The sequence below is a fragment of the Lontra canadensis genome, unplaced genomic scaffold, assembly GCF_010015895.1.
Source record: "Lontra canadensis isolate GAN:19392208 unplaced genomic scaffold, GSC_riverotter_1.0 scaffold35, whole genome shotgun sequence".
Classification (NCBI taxonomy): domain Eukaryota; kingdom Metazoa; phylum Chordata; class Mammalia; order Carnivora; family Mustelidae; genus Lontra; species Lontra canadensis.
In genome coordinates this window covers 12647769-12666515 of record NW_022631029.1, presented here as the reverse complement: position 1 = coordinate 12666515, position 18747 = coordinate 12647769, and the positions used below count along the sequence as shown (strand labels likewise).

General features: G+C 44.8%; 1 protein-coding gene across 2 annotated transcripts in view; it reads right to left on the bottom strand.

Moving 5' to 3' along the window:
- Positions 1 to 18747, bottom strand: part of CACNA2D3 (calcium voltage-gated channel auxiliary subunit alpha2delta 3) — an 857887-nt gene that overhangs the window by 95540 nt on the left and 743600 nt on the right. For both annotated transcript variants that reach the window (XM_032868337.1, XM_032868338.1), the window contains 2 exons: positions 8015 to 8076; positions 6980 to 7024 (listed from right to left, as the gene is read on the bottom strand). In XM_032868337.1, the coding sequence (XP_032724228.1) occupies positions 6980 to 7024; positions 8015 to 8076 (107 nt within the window). The remainder of the gene's footprint in view (positions 1 to 6979; positions 7025 to 8014; positions 8077 to 18747) is intronic.

Here is an 18747-nt window from a genome sequence, read left to right as displayed (position 1 = left end):
TGCTCTGATCTACCTTGGCTGGTGATTATCCTTGTGGACAATTCCATCGCTCTAGAAAGTTCTCTTGGACGGGACAGCAATCTTTTAGGTTATACTAGTATTCCTGCGAGTTTTAATCCAGCCCACACTGGGTCGTGTTAGACAAATCTGTATCTTTGCTTATTTGAATGTCATGATCCTCGTTTTGCAGGTATAGACTCTGAAGCAAAAGGAGGTTAACCTCCACTCAATCAATGAATGCACAAGGACAGGAGTGACCTCCACATTTGGATATTGACTAAATCCTCCCAGTTGTTTAGAGAATCAAAATCATCATACCACCTCCTTCCCAAATTATAAAATTAGTCCCTAATCAAACATGCCTGGTCAGTTAGTACTCTGGCTAGACCTCTACATATTTGGTCACTATCTCTCCATCTAATGTTGTAAATACTGGATAATACAAAGCAGGCATGAGGCAAATAGATTAAAAAGTCAACTGAATATCTAGAGAAAGAGGGAAGATTCCATGAAGTCCATGAGAGTGATGTTGGAGATCAGCTCTGATCACAGCGGAAGACACAGGCACATCGTGTGTGCACATCGGACCTCCCAGGGCTGTCTCGTGGAGCTCTGCTAGGCTGTAGTTTAAGCATATACTAGCGATCCACTCGTGTGGGTCAGATTAGGCTACATCGTACCAGAAATGTTGGGAAGAGGAAGCGAAGGGCCAGCCAAGGCTCCTGGGGCATTATATGCCTAGGCTTCCACTTTCTCCAAAAATGCTTTAGATTTTGCTCTATAAGCAGGCATGGTCTCCTGGGTAAGGACTAAGGAATATAGCTTTGGTTTCTTCTATACCGAGTACCGGTTGACATTTACTTTTTGGGCTATGTTTCCACTTAACGTTTTTTTAAATTCACTTCTCCTTCCCCTACTCCCCCTTAAATTAGGATTCCACAACAAAAACCTGGTGGCAGAGAAGACACACAGTGCTGTACCATGCTTATTTATGGGTAGCTTGGAATTTCAAGTTTACACTGATCATAAAGAGACGTGGTTGCCTATTAAGCAAGAAGTAGATAACTGCTGATATCATGATTTACAAATCACTGTGAAAACCAAGGTCAAATTCAGGATGCTGTGTCACTGATGGACACCTGGGTCTGAAATGTGTCATCTGGTTTTCAAGACAGGCAATGCTGTTGTGTTAGGTCAATTTAGTGACCATGATGATTTCCTAAATGGACCTCCCTGCCAACAAGTGCTTCAATTAAATGATTACTGGAGAGGGCAGTGGAGTTGAGTAAGCCCATGGCAATAGGTGAGCACAGTACTGGGTTATGGAATGGTTGGGACAGAATTGCCAGATTCCAGGCAGACTGTTTCCTCTATGTCTCTTTATAATAAATTACATTCAATGTGGTCTTTTCCATACTCTACCCCACCCACCCCCAATAAAAGAAAATAGAGGAGATTTTCAGTTCCCTTCCTATGCTATCCACCCCACCCCCCGCCCAATGAAACCAAGCATCTTGGAAGGTGCCCACTTCCCGCCCTGTCCCAAGGGAGGACAGATAGGCAGAGGGGCTTGGAGGAGCTCTCAAATTGATAAGTATTGCAAGTGCCTAGTCCACAGCCACCTTTGATAAAACATGTTAGGGATGAGGTTGTTTGGGGGAAAAGAAATGCAAAGACAGAGGAAAAAAAGAGGCAGAGAGAACTTGATTTTTAAAAAAACGTCTTTCTTCAACTACTGGATAGCTCCGAGAAGTCTGATTCTTGCCCCAAAAGCAGATCAGGTAGAGACCTGAGGTTAGAGCCCACAGCTAGGCCATGGGAACCGGGCAGCCCCGGGTGGTAATGAAAGCCACTGAGGAAGGGCACTTGGGAGCAAGAAACACAGCACCACACTTATGTTACCTGGAAGGTGGTTTTATCCCTGAAGCTGACATTCCTGGTTTGGAATCAGAGACTCTGACAATTGCTATCAGTGTGACCTTGAGCAAAGTCTTTTAGTACTGTCTCAGTTTTCTTAACTGAAAGATGGAGGTAGGAACAACTCTTCCATGGGGTTGTTGGGAAGATTAAATGGAATGATGAGTGTAGAGGGCTGAGCACAGTGTAAGATGCACAGGGCATAGTAAGCCGAGAACCTATGGTCATTGATCACCTACTACGTGCCATCTTTGTAAGTATCCTCATGCTACAGACTCAGTTTCTCAGAAAGGGAAGCTGTTCCACATTTCGTTGTAAGAGGTTGTGCAGGCAAGGCTGGCTGAACTTTGTTGCTTTCTGTTTTGCCTTTTCTTTTGGGGGGATGCCTTCTGCTGGCTTTGATTGGTGCAGGCTGAGCAATGATTTGAAACAGGTCCCTTAGAAGCTCAGTATCATCCTGCCTATTGTTTTCATTTGTGAGGAGTGAGGGAAAGACAGAGATAGAGTAGGGGAGGGTTGGTTCTTCCACCTGAGGGTGGGGTCTGGGTCTCTGCCTTATAGGCCCACAGAAGTGCCACTCCTTTGGACTTTTCTCCAGGTCTCACACTTTCAGCCCTGATATTTGACTGTGGAACAGACTGACCCTAACTTCACGCCACATGATGGTCCTATTCATCGTTGGTCAACTAGGCTATCAAGACACTGTCTTTAAAAAAATTTGTTGCAAATCTGTTATTTTGGAAAGAAGTACTTGGTAGGATCTTTTGTGCCCTTGCTCTCAAGAGCTACTGCACCAATACTCAAACCCCCTCCACGCTGGGTTGAATGGTTCCAGAGCTGGAGGCACCTGGTTGCTAGGATTTAGCCCTTCTCCAGCCTGTCCTCCTTCGAGGAGGTCCTTCAGATTCCAGAGGAAATGCCTGTAAGGCCTTACGAAGTCTAGGCATGATTATTAAGCTCGATTCCTTTGGGACAAGCAAGGGTGGAAGCTGCATTTGAATATGAAGTTTTAGATCCACTCACTGCCCTCAATAGCTCCTCCAAACGTCCCAGTAGAAGAGAACTTTCTCATCTTCCAGTCTCCCTGCAAAATTTTGGTGCTCTCATCAGGAGATGGTGGCTGTTGGAAAGGTGAGTGGGAGAAGGAAATGAGAGGCAGAGACAGTAGTACTCCAGGTCAGACTGAGATGAGAGGTGGGCACCGCTTTCTTTCTCTGCTTCCATCTGAATGCCAACCACGTGTCCATAAACGGCAGTAACCTTGGCTGCCTCCCCATACATGGTGTTCTCTACCCGTGAAGCTCTTCTCATGCTTCAGGCACTGTTTTCAATGCCATCTTCTCCTTCTCCCTCTTCAGTTGACTTACAAGTTATTTCTTCAGGGAAGTCTTCCCCCACCGCCCCATGTTTGTTTCATGGATTAATTCACAGTACTTATCACAGTAGATAATCACCTACACTTATCTCCCCTGCTAACCAGTTCCGGTAGGAAAGGAGCCACTTCTGACTCTACTTCCGATTGAACCCCCAGGGGTCCACTGGCTAGCAGGCACAGGAAGTCTCAGTAAACATGCTTTGAGGGAATGAGCGAGTCTCTGAAGTCGACATTCGCCCTGGATGGAACGGAGCTCCTTCAAAGTCTTCAGTCAGGCCCACTGCCAAGCTCTCCAAGGCACATGGCTCAGGCCCTGCCTGGATCAACCCAAGATGTATACTCTTCAAGATGGGAAGCCATCTGGCCATACTGACTCCACCCAGCAGCCTATGGCACTCCAGTCAGGGGCCAGGGAGTCCACTGATGGGGGAGACAGAGGGGCTGGGATGGGTCCAATGCAGAGCATGTCTGGTAAGTCAGAGGGAGTTGGGCTAGCTCTTCAGCACAGTGGAGAAGCCAGAGCACGTGAACTTAATGAGCCCCCACAGCTTTTTTTAATGGGGCCCTGATCACTTGAGGGAAGTTAGGGGAGAAGAAGGGACATGGTCTCAAAGGCTTAATTAAAAGTCCTGAAAGTAGAATGACACATGAAAAGAGTGTGCTGAAAGGGTGGGAAGGGGCTTCGGTGGGAAGGCAGGACTGGCGTTCCCATTTTGAACTATGTCCACTGGTTGCCTGAAGCCAAACTTAAGAGCCAAAATGGGAGATGGACGCTGGTTTCGCAAGTGCAAAATGAGGACATTTGAGCATCAGATCAAGTTCAGAAATCAGAGCAAATTCAATGCTTAATTTCCCAAGTGTGTGAACATTTCCATGACCATTTGTACGTGGGCTTATCCCAACAACTACTGACGAAGATCGTTAGTAATACGGAAGGTGTGCGTCTTGTGCTCACTATGCCCGGGTGAGACTACAAAATGCCTAGTGCGTATATGCCATTGCTGTCTGAGTTTCAGACTCAGGGGAACCACTAACTCTCAGGGAAGAAAGAGTCTGCAGACATTTTTGGTTTACAGCTGACCCTTACTGAGTGCTTACCATTTGCCAGGAACTGTGCCATGCATTTTTTTTTTTTTTAATTTATTTGACAGGCAGAGATCACAAGTGAGCAGAGAGGCAGGCAGGGGTGGGGGGAGGGAAGCAGGCTCCCAGCCGAGCAGAGAGCCTGATGGAGGGCTCAATCCCAGCACCCTGAGATCATGACCTGAGCTGAAGGCAGAGGCTTTAACTCACTGAGCCACCTAGGTGCCCCCATGAATTTTTAAAATATATTATTTCATTCATTCTTCGCCATTGCCTTGTGAGATGAACATTCCTTTCCCCACAGAGAGGTTCAGATGCTTGCCCAGGGTCTCAAGGCTGTCAGACTCACACTTTGAAGCTAGTTACTCTAACTCCATAGCCTGCCCCTTTGAACCTCCATGCTGTATCATCTGCGAAATCAGCCACTGAACAACAAATATATACTGGGTGTTTCTAACTCTAAGTGGCACCCATTCCCATTTACTTTTATATGTGCGTATGGATACAGGAAAATTACCCTCTCTGGTTTTATTCATCAACTTGTTTAACCTAGTATTCAGTTTTCATCTCTCTATCCATCCAACCTAGTAACTGATCAACCAATCAGCTATCCAAAACATTGTCCATCCCACCAGCCAACCAACCATACACACAGTCACCAACTAACCAATGAACTATCCTTCCTTTTCTTGCCGTGAACTGGGATTAGTACCATACCTCCTGTGCAAGTGCAAGGTTTAACGCAGGGCCTCGTGACACTGAACAGTGAATACTACCACTGAGCTGTGTTGTCTTGAGCTGAGTGCTCCAATAGGATAATAAATATCTTGAAAGGGGGAGGAGAGATTTGAGGCTGCCTGACTGTCTTAGGAATGGCATTCTCGAACTTAATGAAAGGGTATTGATCATAAAATAGCACAGGATCCTCTTTCCTAAGGGAACATTATTTTTGATCTGATGGCCAGAGAAAATTGGGCTTCTGTTGAAAACCTAATTGGCTTTTCCTCTTTGGATAATGATTCATACAATTATGATCTTTGGGGACCGAGCATTTCGTGTTTTAACTCCATTCTGGACTCCCTTTTATATTTCTCTCCTTGCTTTTGCCTACTTTTTTGAAATATATCTCTCATTTATGCTTTCTTTTTTTGTTTTTTTATAAGATTTATTCATTTATTTTAGAGAGATAGAGAGCACACACACCCCCAAGTGAAGGGAGGGGTAGAAGGAGAGGGACGGAATCTCAAGCAGACTCTGTGCTGAATGCGGAGTTTGATGTAGGGCTCGATCTCAGGACCCTGAGATCATGACCTGAGCCAAAATCAAGAGTCAACCACTTAACCAACTGAGCCATCCATATGCCCCTCTAATTTACGATTTCTATGTTGAAATGAAATTTGGTTAGGATTTCTTGAATCCCTATGGTAACCAGAAGAGATACAAATATGATTATTTGTAAGTTCCAGTTTATGTACTAATGTTTTAGCTGATGTAGAGAAAGACAGACTACCTGAGCCACGATGAAAGGCCATAACCCGCCTGCTTGCTCTAAAGGCGGAGGATGTATGAGATTGAATGCTGTAAAAACATAAATCGGATGGGTAGACCTATGACAGGGGTACATTTTTTTCTTCTATTTCTTATGTGTGGGATTTGAATTCATCTTCCCAAAGAGTGACAGAGAGGAAGAGAGATTAAAAAAAAGAAAGGAAGGGAGGGAAAGAGTTGTGGGAGGGAACATTACACTAGAATGAAAAATTCTGAGTTTTCAACTCCTTAGATTTTCAGCCCATTTATTACATGAAATTAAGCAAGTCATTTAATTTCTCTCATCTTCCATTTCCCCCTCTGCCAAATGGGATGATCATTCCTCCCCATTTCCTTGGGTTGTTATCAGGATGAGAAGAGATAACATATGGGCAAAAGCTTTGAGAACTAATGAGAGCTTCAAATGGCAATGAGTTTTATCATTTCTTTAAAAGTGCCAAAATTCCAATAGTGCTGTCCACAGGACATTTATGATTTATTTACTTATTTATTTTTAAATTTTTTGAGAGCAAAAGAGTATGGGTGGATGGGGAGCGCATAAGAGAAGAGGGAACAGCAGAGAGAGAGAGATAGAGAGAGAGAGAGGATCTCCAGCAGGCTCTCTGCTGAGCATGGAGCCTGATGCAGGGCTCAATCCTAGGACCCTGAGATCATGACCTGAGCCAAAATCACGAATCAGATGCTTAACCAACTGAGCCACCCAAGCACCCCTCAAAGGGACATTAAAAGCACATTTTCTTAGCTCTCATAAACTAGCTGGGGAAGGGAAGGGAAGGGAGAGGGAGGGAGGGAGGGAAAGAGAGGGAGAAAGGAAGGAAGGAAGGAAGGAAGGAAAGAAGGAAGGAAGGAAGGAAGGAAGGAAAGAAGGAAGGAAGGAAGGAAGGAAAGAAGAGGAAGAGAGAAAGAAAATGCCCTTATGTGTTCTGGAGCTTGGAGCTTGATCAAAGATAATCTGTCAGACCTGGCTGCATTTACAGCAGCATACCCTCTGTAAGAAGGTGCCCTGTGTCACCTCCCCTTGACCAGGGCAGAAACAGGGCCAAGGGGCTATCTTACCTCATCATCACAGCTGATGGAGCATTTGCCATCCAAAGCAGCACACTGTGGTGTGGGGAGAAAGCAAGGGGGAAACGTGTTACTTGGACATTCCAGCGTCTGCTAAGGCTGCCACTTAATTATTCAAGGACAGGTTATAAGAAGTTCTTGCCCTTTATGCAAATACCAATTTTCATCCAAAGGGAATCCTCCAAGATGTGTCTCATCTACCTTCCCCAGGATCAACACCAACTCCAAATAGTAATAAAGAAGACAACTTGGGGGGTAACTGGCTCTTTTTCATTTTAATTTATGTTGTCTACTTTAACTTACATTGACATGCCATATTGATATCTTCTTAAGATCTCAAATCTTTAAATAATAAGAAGTATAATTATGACATTATTTAATTTTAAATTACTCCCAATGACTTAAAAAAAAAAAAACCCACAAAACTCCTCTGTTCTTAGTGTATAGTTTCTTAAAGTGTTTAAGAAATAATATATCATTCCAACAACTAGAATCAGGCAAAATTGCCATCTCTGCTGAATTACTAAGCAAATGCCACTGACACTACTCAGTCCAGAGAATACAGTGCAAGGAAAGAAGGTTCCCAGATTCTCCAAAGCAGAGAAGCCCTCTGGTCAAAGAGGGCAGATGCATGCTTAGATCCAGTTACGCAAAGGCCTTCCAACGTGCAATAAAGAAATTCACAAATAAATTACCAGGCGTCACAAGATTAGAAAAAAAGTCGCTATGGAAATTCACAAAAGTCCCCAATAGATAAAGGGGAAACTTCTCCTTTGGAAGGTCATTATCTCGATTTCACAATCAAAACTGTTTGTAGGAGCAAACTGCTTGCTTTCCCAGCATGGGGTGTCTAACGTGCTGACAGCCTTTTATTTCGAAGTGAAATGAAAGGTAATCTGAGCAGCCAGCAGTTCATCTGACAAACATTCATCGGAAATCGGGCACTTTTAGGCTCTGGGTACCCAAACGCAAACACCTGTGTAATAACAGTCCCACTAATGCTTCAATATGCTGATTATACCTTACCTGTCTGCTGGCGGTCCAGAACTTCCTCTGGAAAAATTCAAGTTTCATCTGGATGCCTACAGCTGGGACACATTATAAATAAAACAAGGCATTAGAGATTCCTTCACACAATTATTTAAGATTATCATGGAAAGTTATCTGTCCTGGCAAGAAACTAATGCGAGCCTATCAGATAAGAACACTTAAAAACTAAATTTACAGTGAAGCCTACAAACTAAGACATTTCATCTTTCAGGTAAGGAATTCTCAAGGTTAATTACACTCGCAGAGCTTTTGACACTGAACACAGTGCCGATGACTCTTTGGAGACACGTTATCTGTGTGTTTCTCAAATTCATACATTTGCGATCATTCCCCTCCCCAACCCAGGCTAGAGACAGGAACAACAACAACAAAAAAGCGTATTTAGAAAACCACTGCTTCTTTGGAGTTCCTGTTCTAGTTATTAATCTATGAACCCGCATGTCTAAAATGTATATTATGCATGTGTTTTTGAGATAGAACATTTGGAAAGCACTTGTCATGAGGCTAGTGTTTGGAAGTGAGTCACTTTGCTATGATGTGACTTTAGTTACACTGGCCCCCTGTATTCACATCTCGATGAAGATGATTTTCCCTCCCCAGGAACTTTGGGGGAATTTTGCAATTCTGTTTGACTGTGAAGGGCTCCCTCGAGAAACAGTGCATGCTAGTTCCAGTGAGAAAAATGTACAGAAAGAAGAAATTTAGAAAATGACTTGAAACTTTGGGAAGAGGCATTTGGTGGAGCCTTAGAGCTGGGACATGGACAAGCTCACAGTGCTTCTCTCGACGAAGCCAAAATGAGGTAACTCTTGAAACCATTTCGGAAAGTGCTCAAGGCAGAGCAAAAAGCTCATCAGATGGTGAGAAGATGTTAGAGGAGTCTCAAAAGACAGAGTGAGACTCTGGGCTGGAAACACTGGACCTCACATGGGACATCACTTATCCCAGTGCCATTTTGCAAACTTCAGTCCGTTGCACACACCCTCTCCAGTTCTTGCCACATCTGCACACCACCAGTATTGTTATTTATCTTCGCACACTTTTTTCTTTTACTAAAATACCTAAAGTAGCTTCAACCTAAATAATAGTTCCTACCAAAGGAAATACACAATTATGAAAGGAAAAAGTTCACTCAAGATGCTTAAAATCTTGCATGCTGTCATGTCTGACCCCCTACCCCTACCCACTTAGGTAACCATTGCCATGCCAACGTCGGAAGCTGCAGATTCATAAAGTGCTGGGCTGTCACTTTTGTAACTATCAAGTGCATTTCTACTTCCTGGAGTTGTTGAAGCAAGCCCTGAGACTTAAGGTTGACTGGGGTATGCACATTTGGAGGGACTCATCTTCTGCCTTTGGACTTAGCATGTCAAACTCTAGGATAAGGCCTTAGTCAACTGGCTGTCGAGGACCTGCCACAACGTGGCCCACTTTGTCAGACGACGACACAAGCTGCTCTTCCTAGGCCCGGAGAAAATCTCAGAGAATAACCTAAAGGAACCTGATTCTGGAGACTGATGGCTGCTTACTGTGGTTTCAAATAAATCGTATCTTCCAAAACTCCTGATAGGCTGTATCCTTGTTGGGGATGAGGCAACAGAGGAAGCGGTGGACCAGGCTACAGGCTGGGTTTTGCTCAGATCCCCCAGTGGGCAGAGGTGAGAGCCTGCCCTTAAGAAGGGCTTGCAAGGAGTATCTCTGGTTCCACCAAAGACAGGGAAGGACGGCAGAAAGCTGACTTCAGGACGGACGGCCTCAAATTGTTGTGACATCCACTCCCTGGTATCAAGGAGGAGGGTGGAGATGAGCTTCTCTCTCAATGTTCGCGTGTTTTCTCCGTGCAGCTTACCCCCTGCATGCCTCCCCAGCCAACTCTTCCCAGCCTGGCAGTCAGAGTAATTCTAAGGCCACTTCTGAGGGCTATGGTCAACAGCCATGGCAGGCTTTCAGACACTAAAGCATAAAGCAGAGGGTTTCTTAAAAGCGTCATCCTACAGTGGCCTTTCCATGGTGTTTCTTGTTCCAGCAGCCTGGAGGTGCCCCTGACCCACCCATCATCAGTGGAGATCCCCATCAGTGGCCCGTGCCCTGTCTGAGAACCCCTTTCATTCTTGGATGGAGCCCTCCGCATCCCCACCCCCCAATTTTCACCTCCCTAATGAAGCTCGCTGCTCCCTCCTGGGTGTTTATCCATCTCACATTCCTGAAGCCTGCTATCATCTGTCCCTTCCAGCCTGTACCCCAGCTCCTCAGAGCGCTTTAATCTTTCCTCCTGAGTCAGCCCCTCCGTCTCATTAATCATGCAGGCTGCTTCTCTCTGATCCCCCTCCAGCGGGCTGCGTCCCCTCCCTGAGCCCGATGCCCTAAACGAGACATGGCTTTCCTCGCTCCTCACTCACCCCCATCTGGGCGGTGAGGTCGATGCCACAAGGCTTCCTCACAGTCCCGACTGCCTCTTCTGCTTGGCTTTACCCCGGCTGTGTTTTTGCTGGCTGACCCCGCTGCCCCTCCCAGCCACTCTGGCCCCTGGCTCCCTGTGGCACATCTGGATGTGTAGCCTTTCCACCTCCAAGCTGACATGCTTCTCTATGATGGAGAGAATCACAAGCTCATGGGCAAGTCAGCTTCATGACCGTTTGCTCGGTGGACTTCCCGGTGCCAAACTCTTAGCTGGGTGCTAAGGGGAATGAGAGCACACGCTCGTGTGGTGTTGAGCTGGGGAGTAGCCACGTGGTAAATGCAATGTCAGAGGCTCCCCCCCAGAGGAATCTGGGGCACAGAGGATGGAGGGGGGTGAGCTGGCAGGTGCCTCGGGTAAGGCTACACCTGGAGACCCCACTGGCAGGAAAAGGAAGAACAGAGGAAAGATGGTACTCCAAGTCCAGACACAGCACAGACAAAAGGATGCAGCTTTTTAAAAGACCCTAGTGCCCGGGCGCTTGGGTGGCTCAGTGGGTTAGGGCCTCTGCCTTCAGCTCAGGTCATGGTCCCAGGGTCCTGGGATCGAGCCCTGCATCAGGCTCTCTGCTCGGCAGGGAGCCTGTTTCCTCCTCTCTCTCTCTCTCTCTCTGCCTGCCTCTCCCCCTACTTGAGATCTCTGTCAAATAAATAAATAAAATTTTTAAAAAAGTAAAATAAAAAAAAAATGAAAGACCCTAGTGCCTTCTGAGGCTGAAGGAATGGGGCCGGGGGACATCATGGTACAGACTGAGGTCAAACGACTAAAGGACTTGAATGTCGGGCCAACGCGTCTTAAGAGTATTCTATAGGCCCTTGGGCCAGATTCAGCTTCCTTTTATAAATAAAGTTTTATTTGAACACAGCCACACTCATTTGTTTCTATACTGTCTATGGCGTAACAGCAGTGTTGAGTTTTTGCAACGGCGCCTGAAAAGCCCACAAAGCCTAAAATACTATTTGTCTCTTTTCAGAAAAAGTGTGTTGACACTGCTACAGGATCTAAAGAGCCACTTAGGGTTGACCTATATTTCAGAAAGTCCACGATGGAAACCTTGAAGAGGAAGTACGAGGGAAATGGCCCAAACAGGGGGAGACCAGAACCTGAGGGGATAAGCAGCCACAGCCCCTTGCTGCCTTTGGCTAATGCATTTGGCTAATAATCTCTTAAGCATGAAAATGATTTAAAGTGAGAAAAACACACCAAAAAAAAAAAAAAAGATTAAAAAAAAAAAAACAGAATTAAAATCCTCCCACCACCACTACCACCGCCAAACAAACAAAAAATGCCTAAAAGCATCCTCTGACCAGTTCTATTCAAGAAAACAAACATGAGCTTCCACAAACAGAAATTTAAATTCCTTTCATTATTTTCCTTTATTTTTCTTTTCTTTTTCTTTTTTCAAGTTTTATCAGAAGAAAACTCATCTATTCCTTCAGTCCCACTGTCCTCCTCTACCCCCACATATCCCAAATGGAACCTGAGATATTTGTCATGCCTGTCTATTTTGTTCTTTCAACAACATTTTAAGCCATAACAGTGTATTCTGATTCAAGTCAATCTTGCTAATTTAATAAGGAAAACAAGGACAGAAAATGCTTTAGTGAAACCCAAGTCCCAAAGAGAATGCAGAAAATAAAAACACCATTCCTGGGGTTTGAAATTTTTTAGACAGTCCAGAAAATTATCAACATTTTTCTCCTGGAGTTCATGGTGCTCCTTACTTCCATTTGATTACAAATGCTCTCAGAGTCCCTGCTAAGGGCTTTTACTTTGAGGATGGAGCAAGATCCCCTTTTCCATCCCAGCATCTTACTCATCTTCCAGGAGTGGAGTAGACCCAGAAAAATACAACCTTCTCAATGGGCCGGTACTGTGTGAGCCTCTAGGACCTTGACTCTGAGATACTGGGGTGGTCTTTGGAAACCAGCAAAACAACAAACTCATTGTTATGAGAATTCCCATCCCAAAGAGCCCCATAGAGACTATTCAGGCTCCTGGAGCACTGACATCACTTTTGGTTTGAATTGTTCAGGTTACTACTGTTCCTGGAATTCTCCTCAATACTTGAGGAGGGCCTCAGTACAGATTTTTAGCTCAGCAACACAGACCACGTAACTTCAATGAAGTATGTGCCTAGCTTTTTCTTTCCTCAACTCTCTAACTTCCTTACAACCTTCTCTCCCCCACCATTTTCCTCCTCCATGCTTAGCAGAAACCTGGTATGTGCGAGGTAGTGGGTATACTGAGATGACGATGTGACAGCCAGGGATGGGGACCTGCAGAGGGCAGTCAGATCACTGAAAACAGGACAGCTCTTCAGGATTCCCAGAGCAGACAGAGATAAGCACAGAGCCTCACCCACCTAACCATGTAATCATCTCACGTACAGAATGTCCATGACTATTGTTGCTTGGATCGGGACAGACAGCTGACCTCAAATGCTCCAGTCCTGTGCTTTCCAAGTTAGTGACTATTTAAATTCAAAGAGAATAAAATTAATAATTTAGTTCCACAGTTGTACAAGTCACATTTTCAGTGCTCAGTAGCCACATGGGGCTACTGGCTACTGTACTGCATCATGAAGATCTACAACATTCTCATCATCACAGAGAGTTCTATTGGACAGGGATCAGTGGTAACAGGAGCAACCACAGAAAGAAACTGGGTATTGGCACTCCTTAAGGATCAACAGTAAAGTTCTCCACAGACCTGTCCACGCTACCTACTTCCCAGAGGTGCAAAAAAATGAGGATGACTTAGGTACAGAGGATTTAGATCAGATAGAACTGCCAGTGTGAGAAGACCCGGATTTGCAAGGGGAAGCTGGTAATTAGTTTGAGAGAAACCCAAAGAAATCAATGCAATATGCTCAATGTGGCTACCACCCTCAAGATTTATTTATTTTGCTTTATAAAATTTGAGAATACAAATTACATTTCCAGTGCTATTATATTCAAATGCATTCAAGATGAAATCATGCATGCATCTCATATCAGGTTAATAGACATGCATTCAAGTGTAATCTGAGACTCGCCAAAGAACAATGTTACATGTAAAATTAGAAATAAAATAACTTTTTCATATTGTATTCATTTAGAAATAATTTTCTGTGGGCTTGGCCTCAACTTGCAACATACCCCTAGGAGCACAAATCCGGTTTGTAAAATAGTGCTCACCATGCCTGGCACGCAAGCTTGCACAAACACCCCTACTTCCATTTGCCCACTCCTCTAGTCATACAATATATTCCCATACACCCTAAGAGCTCATCCAGGAGACAGAATAACAATCCAGCCACCATCAGAGAATCATAACCAGGAACATTCTTACCAAGAAAGAGAACAGGATTCGAACCCTGTTTCTAAGACTGCTCAGGATGTGTGCGAAGGATACATTGCTTCCCCTCCCTGTCCCTGCAAAGAGAGTCATACTAGCTTTAGCTTCTGAACAGAACTGTTGTGGACTGGGGACACATGACACAAAATAAAATGGTGGGCCTTAGGGCACTCTAAAGGCTTGATAGTGTTGTCAACATTCCTGCTATGATGATTTCTTCCTAGAGTTTTTAGCCTTTATTCTTGGATTTCACCACCACATACAATCTTTCGTGCCAAGATACTGAGGCGGAACAAAAAATTCATCCATGATGAATCCATACTCTTCACTGCTAGTGATGTATATGGTACAATATTGGTGGATCAATGCCCAACTAAATGATGGCACCAAAGGGGGATAGAGACCATATAAGCACTAGCAAGATGAAGCAGAGAATAGAAGGTGATGATTCTCTTTCACTTGAGCCAACTTTCAGAATGGATTTTTTTTTTCCCCTTAGAATTAAGCAAAGTGGTGCCCTACCATTCAAACACCATCACATGCCCCTTCTGGAACCGTGATCAGTTACACACCCTCGGGACAAGGCTAGACAAGCACACATACAGAATCCAAGAAGGTTATTGTCCCCAGTACTGACACCCCCAGTTCCATGTGCTCACCAGCCAACGTCCTATCAAATCTTCTCAGCAGACTAGTCACTGCGGGCAGCATGTGACCATTATTTCAGCCCAGTGCTTGGGCTCAGAAAGGTTCTAGAGTGCTCACAAACAGTTTTCTAATAGATTCTAATCCATGGGATGTGGTAGAAAACGGCATCTTTATTAGAGAAAATGAAACTCTAATTAAAGTTAATAAATAAAATATCTGCTAAGAATATCCCATGTAATTCATCACTTAAGAGGGGGACAAGTTTTCTTAAAATCTAAATTCTACAAATAAATGCTGGCCATATGTGTGTTATCTCACCCAGAAAATGAGCTCCTATGGGTCATATTTCTCAAGCTGAGTAGTGGCTATTTTTACTGAGCTTTACTGGCTTAATATCTCCCATCCTGTCCTCAGCCCCCCTTTGATGGAGCCCCTGAATTTTCGTTCCTTTGTGTACAATGGCAATGATTCCCAGCCGTGATAGTAACAAGGCCTGGCACATTTGAATTCCAACTTGGCCTAATTAACGGTCAACTGTAAAAGCTGTGAGCCAGGCCACATTTGTTTAAATGTTTTCCTCTGTTTGTTTTCAACATAGTTAATTGCAAGTTGAACTAACAGTGAGTCTGAATGTCACTTTTCGGGGAATATTTCATGTTCAACCGGGGGTTTGGAGTCAGGCCACTGTTCTGGGGTGTTGAGGAAAAGAATCTTAACCTTCCTCACATCAAATAGAAGCCCATTCCAGAGGTCTGCTAATGTCCAGGATAAATGACTTACCACATGAATAACAACTGAAAACCGTAATGTGAATTATGACATAACTCATCTGTTAAATATTTCATGTGAAGATTTTAATGAATTGCATGATGGAATGTTGGACAAAAAAGACAACTGAAATCCTGGGACTAATTTGGGTGAAACCGAGAACAGAGCTATCCTCGAGATGAGGGGAAGGAAAGGCAGCTGCACTCATGTCCCCCTGGGTGTCAGACTGGCAAGTCCAAAGGCTTTCTTAAAAGATTACAGGGGAGAGAGAGCGATCAGCAACCACCGTTCGAAAAATATTCAGATCAAAGCAATATTCATTTATTGTAATCTTGGTAAAGCCTGAACATTAATCTCTGAGGTATGGTATTATTTCAGAAATGGCGGTGTGGGGGGGGGGCATCTTCACAACAGCAGGCACACCTTGTATTTTCGTCTACGCCAAGTGAAGAAATACAACAATAAAAGGGGAGTAGGTGTTTCAAATAACCCCCCCCCCCGCCCAACTGAGGGCATATTTCACTTGTGAAGTATTCCCTGTGGTACATGGTGGGGGAGGGGTGGATAGTGTAGCCTGTCTTATACATGCTTTCAAGTGACAATGAGCCACACCACGGATGCCTGTGGTGAGAGAGGGAGGGGAAACAGGACTCATTATCTCTCGATTGACATCACGAATAGCGAAAGATGTTCTTTGAAGACTCCTAGCTGTGGGGGGGTATTCTAATCCACAATCATCCCCACCAAGCCTGTGACTGGCTTCTGGGAATGTGTGAGGAAGGCCCCACCGTCGTCGTCGGCCTGTGTGAGTTTTCTTGGTAATTGCTTTGTTTTTGTCCTGCCAGAGCTTCTCGGGAGCAGTCACCTCTGGTAGAGTGTAATAAGTGACAATTATGAATGTTTCCTCCATTTGGGTTCTAATTACTTGACAGAATCAACGCTGAAGAGAATTAGCGGGGCCGTGGGATGGAATAATAATTTTCTTTTCACTCCTGAGGTAATCTGGAAGCATGTTTCCAGACTTCATCTGAAGAAACCTATATTCCCTCAGCTTCCCGAGGCCATGGGAGCTGGCATTGAATAGTTTTTGTCACATCGTTTTAGGCTCACAAAACTCTTCAAATAATATTATTTCAATAAAGTTTTTGAGCCAATATATTTCTAGAGTCCATTCCCATCTTTTCAGCCTTTCAGAATAAAACATTTAAGCCTCAGGCCTCATTGTATTTTAATCAGGGTTACACAAATCAATGTCCATTAAGAAAATTATAAGCTTCCAAATTATAGCTCCCCAGTTAATAATTTCTTATTAGGTCACCACCTAATAACAGTTACCAAAGAGATTAGAACAAAATCAGGGGTCAGATTTCCAAACATTTCAAAACCCATAATCGAATGGTCACATTTATTTGCCAATCACCTCTGAGCTGGACGTTTGTGAGTATACTTAATGCAAAGCAGCACTATAACATCAAGTGGGTGGCTCACAGGGCTTGGCGGGGGGTGGGGGGCGTGGGGGGGGTGGGGGTGGGGAACGGGCCGGGATGCACCCAGTTCCTCTTATTCTTTAGCTCATGTTCCAAGGCAAGAGAGGGAAGGGGACTCATGCAAGCACACCCAGCTCATTCAAGGGAGCCCAAGTCCATTCCAGAGCCCGCCACCTCGGATCTTTCCAGGGCTGGGTGGGAACCACAGGGCATGAGAAACCGCCCTGCGTGCGTGCATCAAGAGAGCCACTAGGCTCAGTGGACACTTTGTGGGAATGGGGTCTGGAGGCTGCCCATTATTCTGATGCATGCAGGAGAAGCTGAAAATCTAGATTTCATACGCAGACGATTCACTGAAAAATTCACAGCACTCCCATAGGGTTGCCAGATAAAATACTTCTGATTTGTTAAATCTGGCAACCCTCTCCCGAGGGTCACATGGCAGCACAGTCCAGGCAAGGACCTGGGGTGACCTCTGTGGCACGAGGAGCTCTGAGTACCCTGAGGTAGCTTGGGTCTTGCAGCGAAATATCAGGACTGGGAACCAAGGCTGCCTCATCAACATGACTTTCGTGACTTTGCTATTTGTTCCAGAAAATTCGTGCCCAGAAATACAAGGCTGTCAATGAGTAAAAGTACCTCATGATTTACTTGGGAAACTTCTCCCAAAGCCATTTATCTGAACAGCAGGCTGCTCAGAACAATAGGGGAAAATGCTCATTTATCAAACCAAGATTTGAGAGGTCCACCATTCTTAAAGCAGCCCAATCCCAATTGGATCCCCATGCTGAGATATCCACTAGACCCCAGAACCCTACCAGTATCTGCTGACCTTCCCCTGCGGGGACATACTAAGACCCTGGAGGGGTGGTGTTCCGCTTCACTGCAAGAAGAAACAATCATGACCTTGCTTGGTCTAATGGTTTTCTTAACAACAGTCACACCTGCTTTATTTTTCTTCAAAGCATTTATCAATAGTTGGCATTAAATGATATTATGTATTATTGATGGTGTTTCATTCCCATCAGACTGGGGGTAAGCCTACTGAGGGCAGAGGATGTTAACACCTATATTCCCTTGCATCTAGAACAAGTGCCCAGCTCGGGCAGGCATGTGAATGAAAGACTGGACAGCTTGATGTGGGGCTGATGGTGATGTCAGCTGATCCCAGATAATCTCTCTCGGGGGACCCGCCCTGGCTTTCAGGTGGATGCACACCATCCTCAGGGAAACGGAGAGCCGAGGCAAGTTTCTCAGCAAGGTACAGGTGTGACACATGAACAAATCTGGCAAATATCTGGAGGAGAAGGTGGGGGGCTGCATGGTTTGTGTGAGGAGGTGAGGGATGATGCACTTTCACTGTGCAAGGGGCACCCGGGAGGGAGAGGAGAGGAGAGGTGTGGTCTTGGTCTCGCTGCTCCGACCAAGTGAAGCCTGGAACCCGAGTTCTACCATCAGTACATTTAATCTCAGCTACACCTTGCCAGATACCACTACCTCTGCACCTTGAAGCTCTGTCCTCTTTGCTTAGTAAATTTCAGCATGCTCTGACTTGGTTTCCATGTGAATTATTTCATGAACCACGTCTCCCTGCTCACCAGACATGTCTTGGAATTATATATGACATATTCCATGATGGGAATTATTTTATAAATTGGATCACAGAAATCATATCACATAGTCATAGTAACATTAATATCAGTAATTAATACTGTTTATTAAGCCTCCTACTATGTGCCAGGTACACCTTAGAAGCTTTAGATACTATCCAGACATTCCTCCCAACACTGTGAGAGGTGGGCAGTACTCCTAGCCACACTCTATGTGTAAGAAGACCGAGGACCAGAGACATAAGTTACAGGCCTAAGGTCTCCCTGTCAGGAAGCGATCTTCACCTTTGTTTTCATCTCCGAGAGCAAAGGCGAAGAGGTTTCCACCATCATGAGTTCTTGCATGCTCTCTGTGGGTTTTCTGGCAGATAAAATGCAGACTGGCGGTTTTAAGATAAG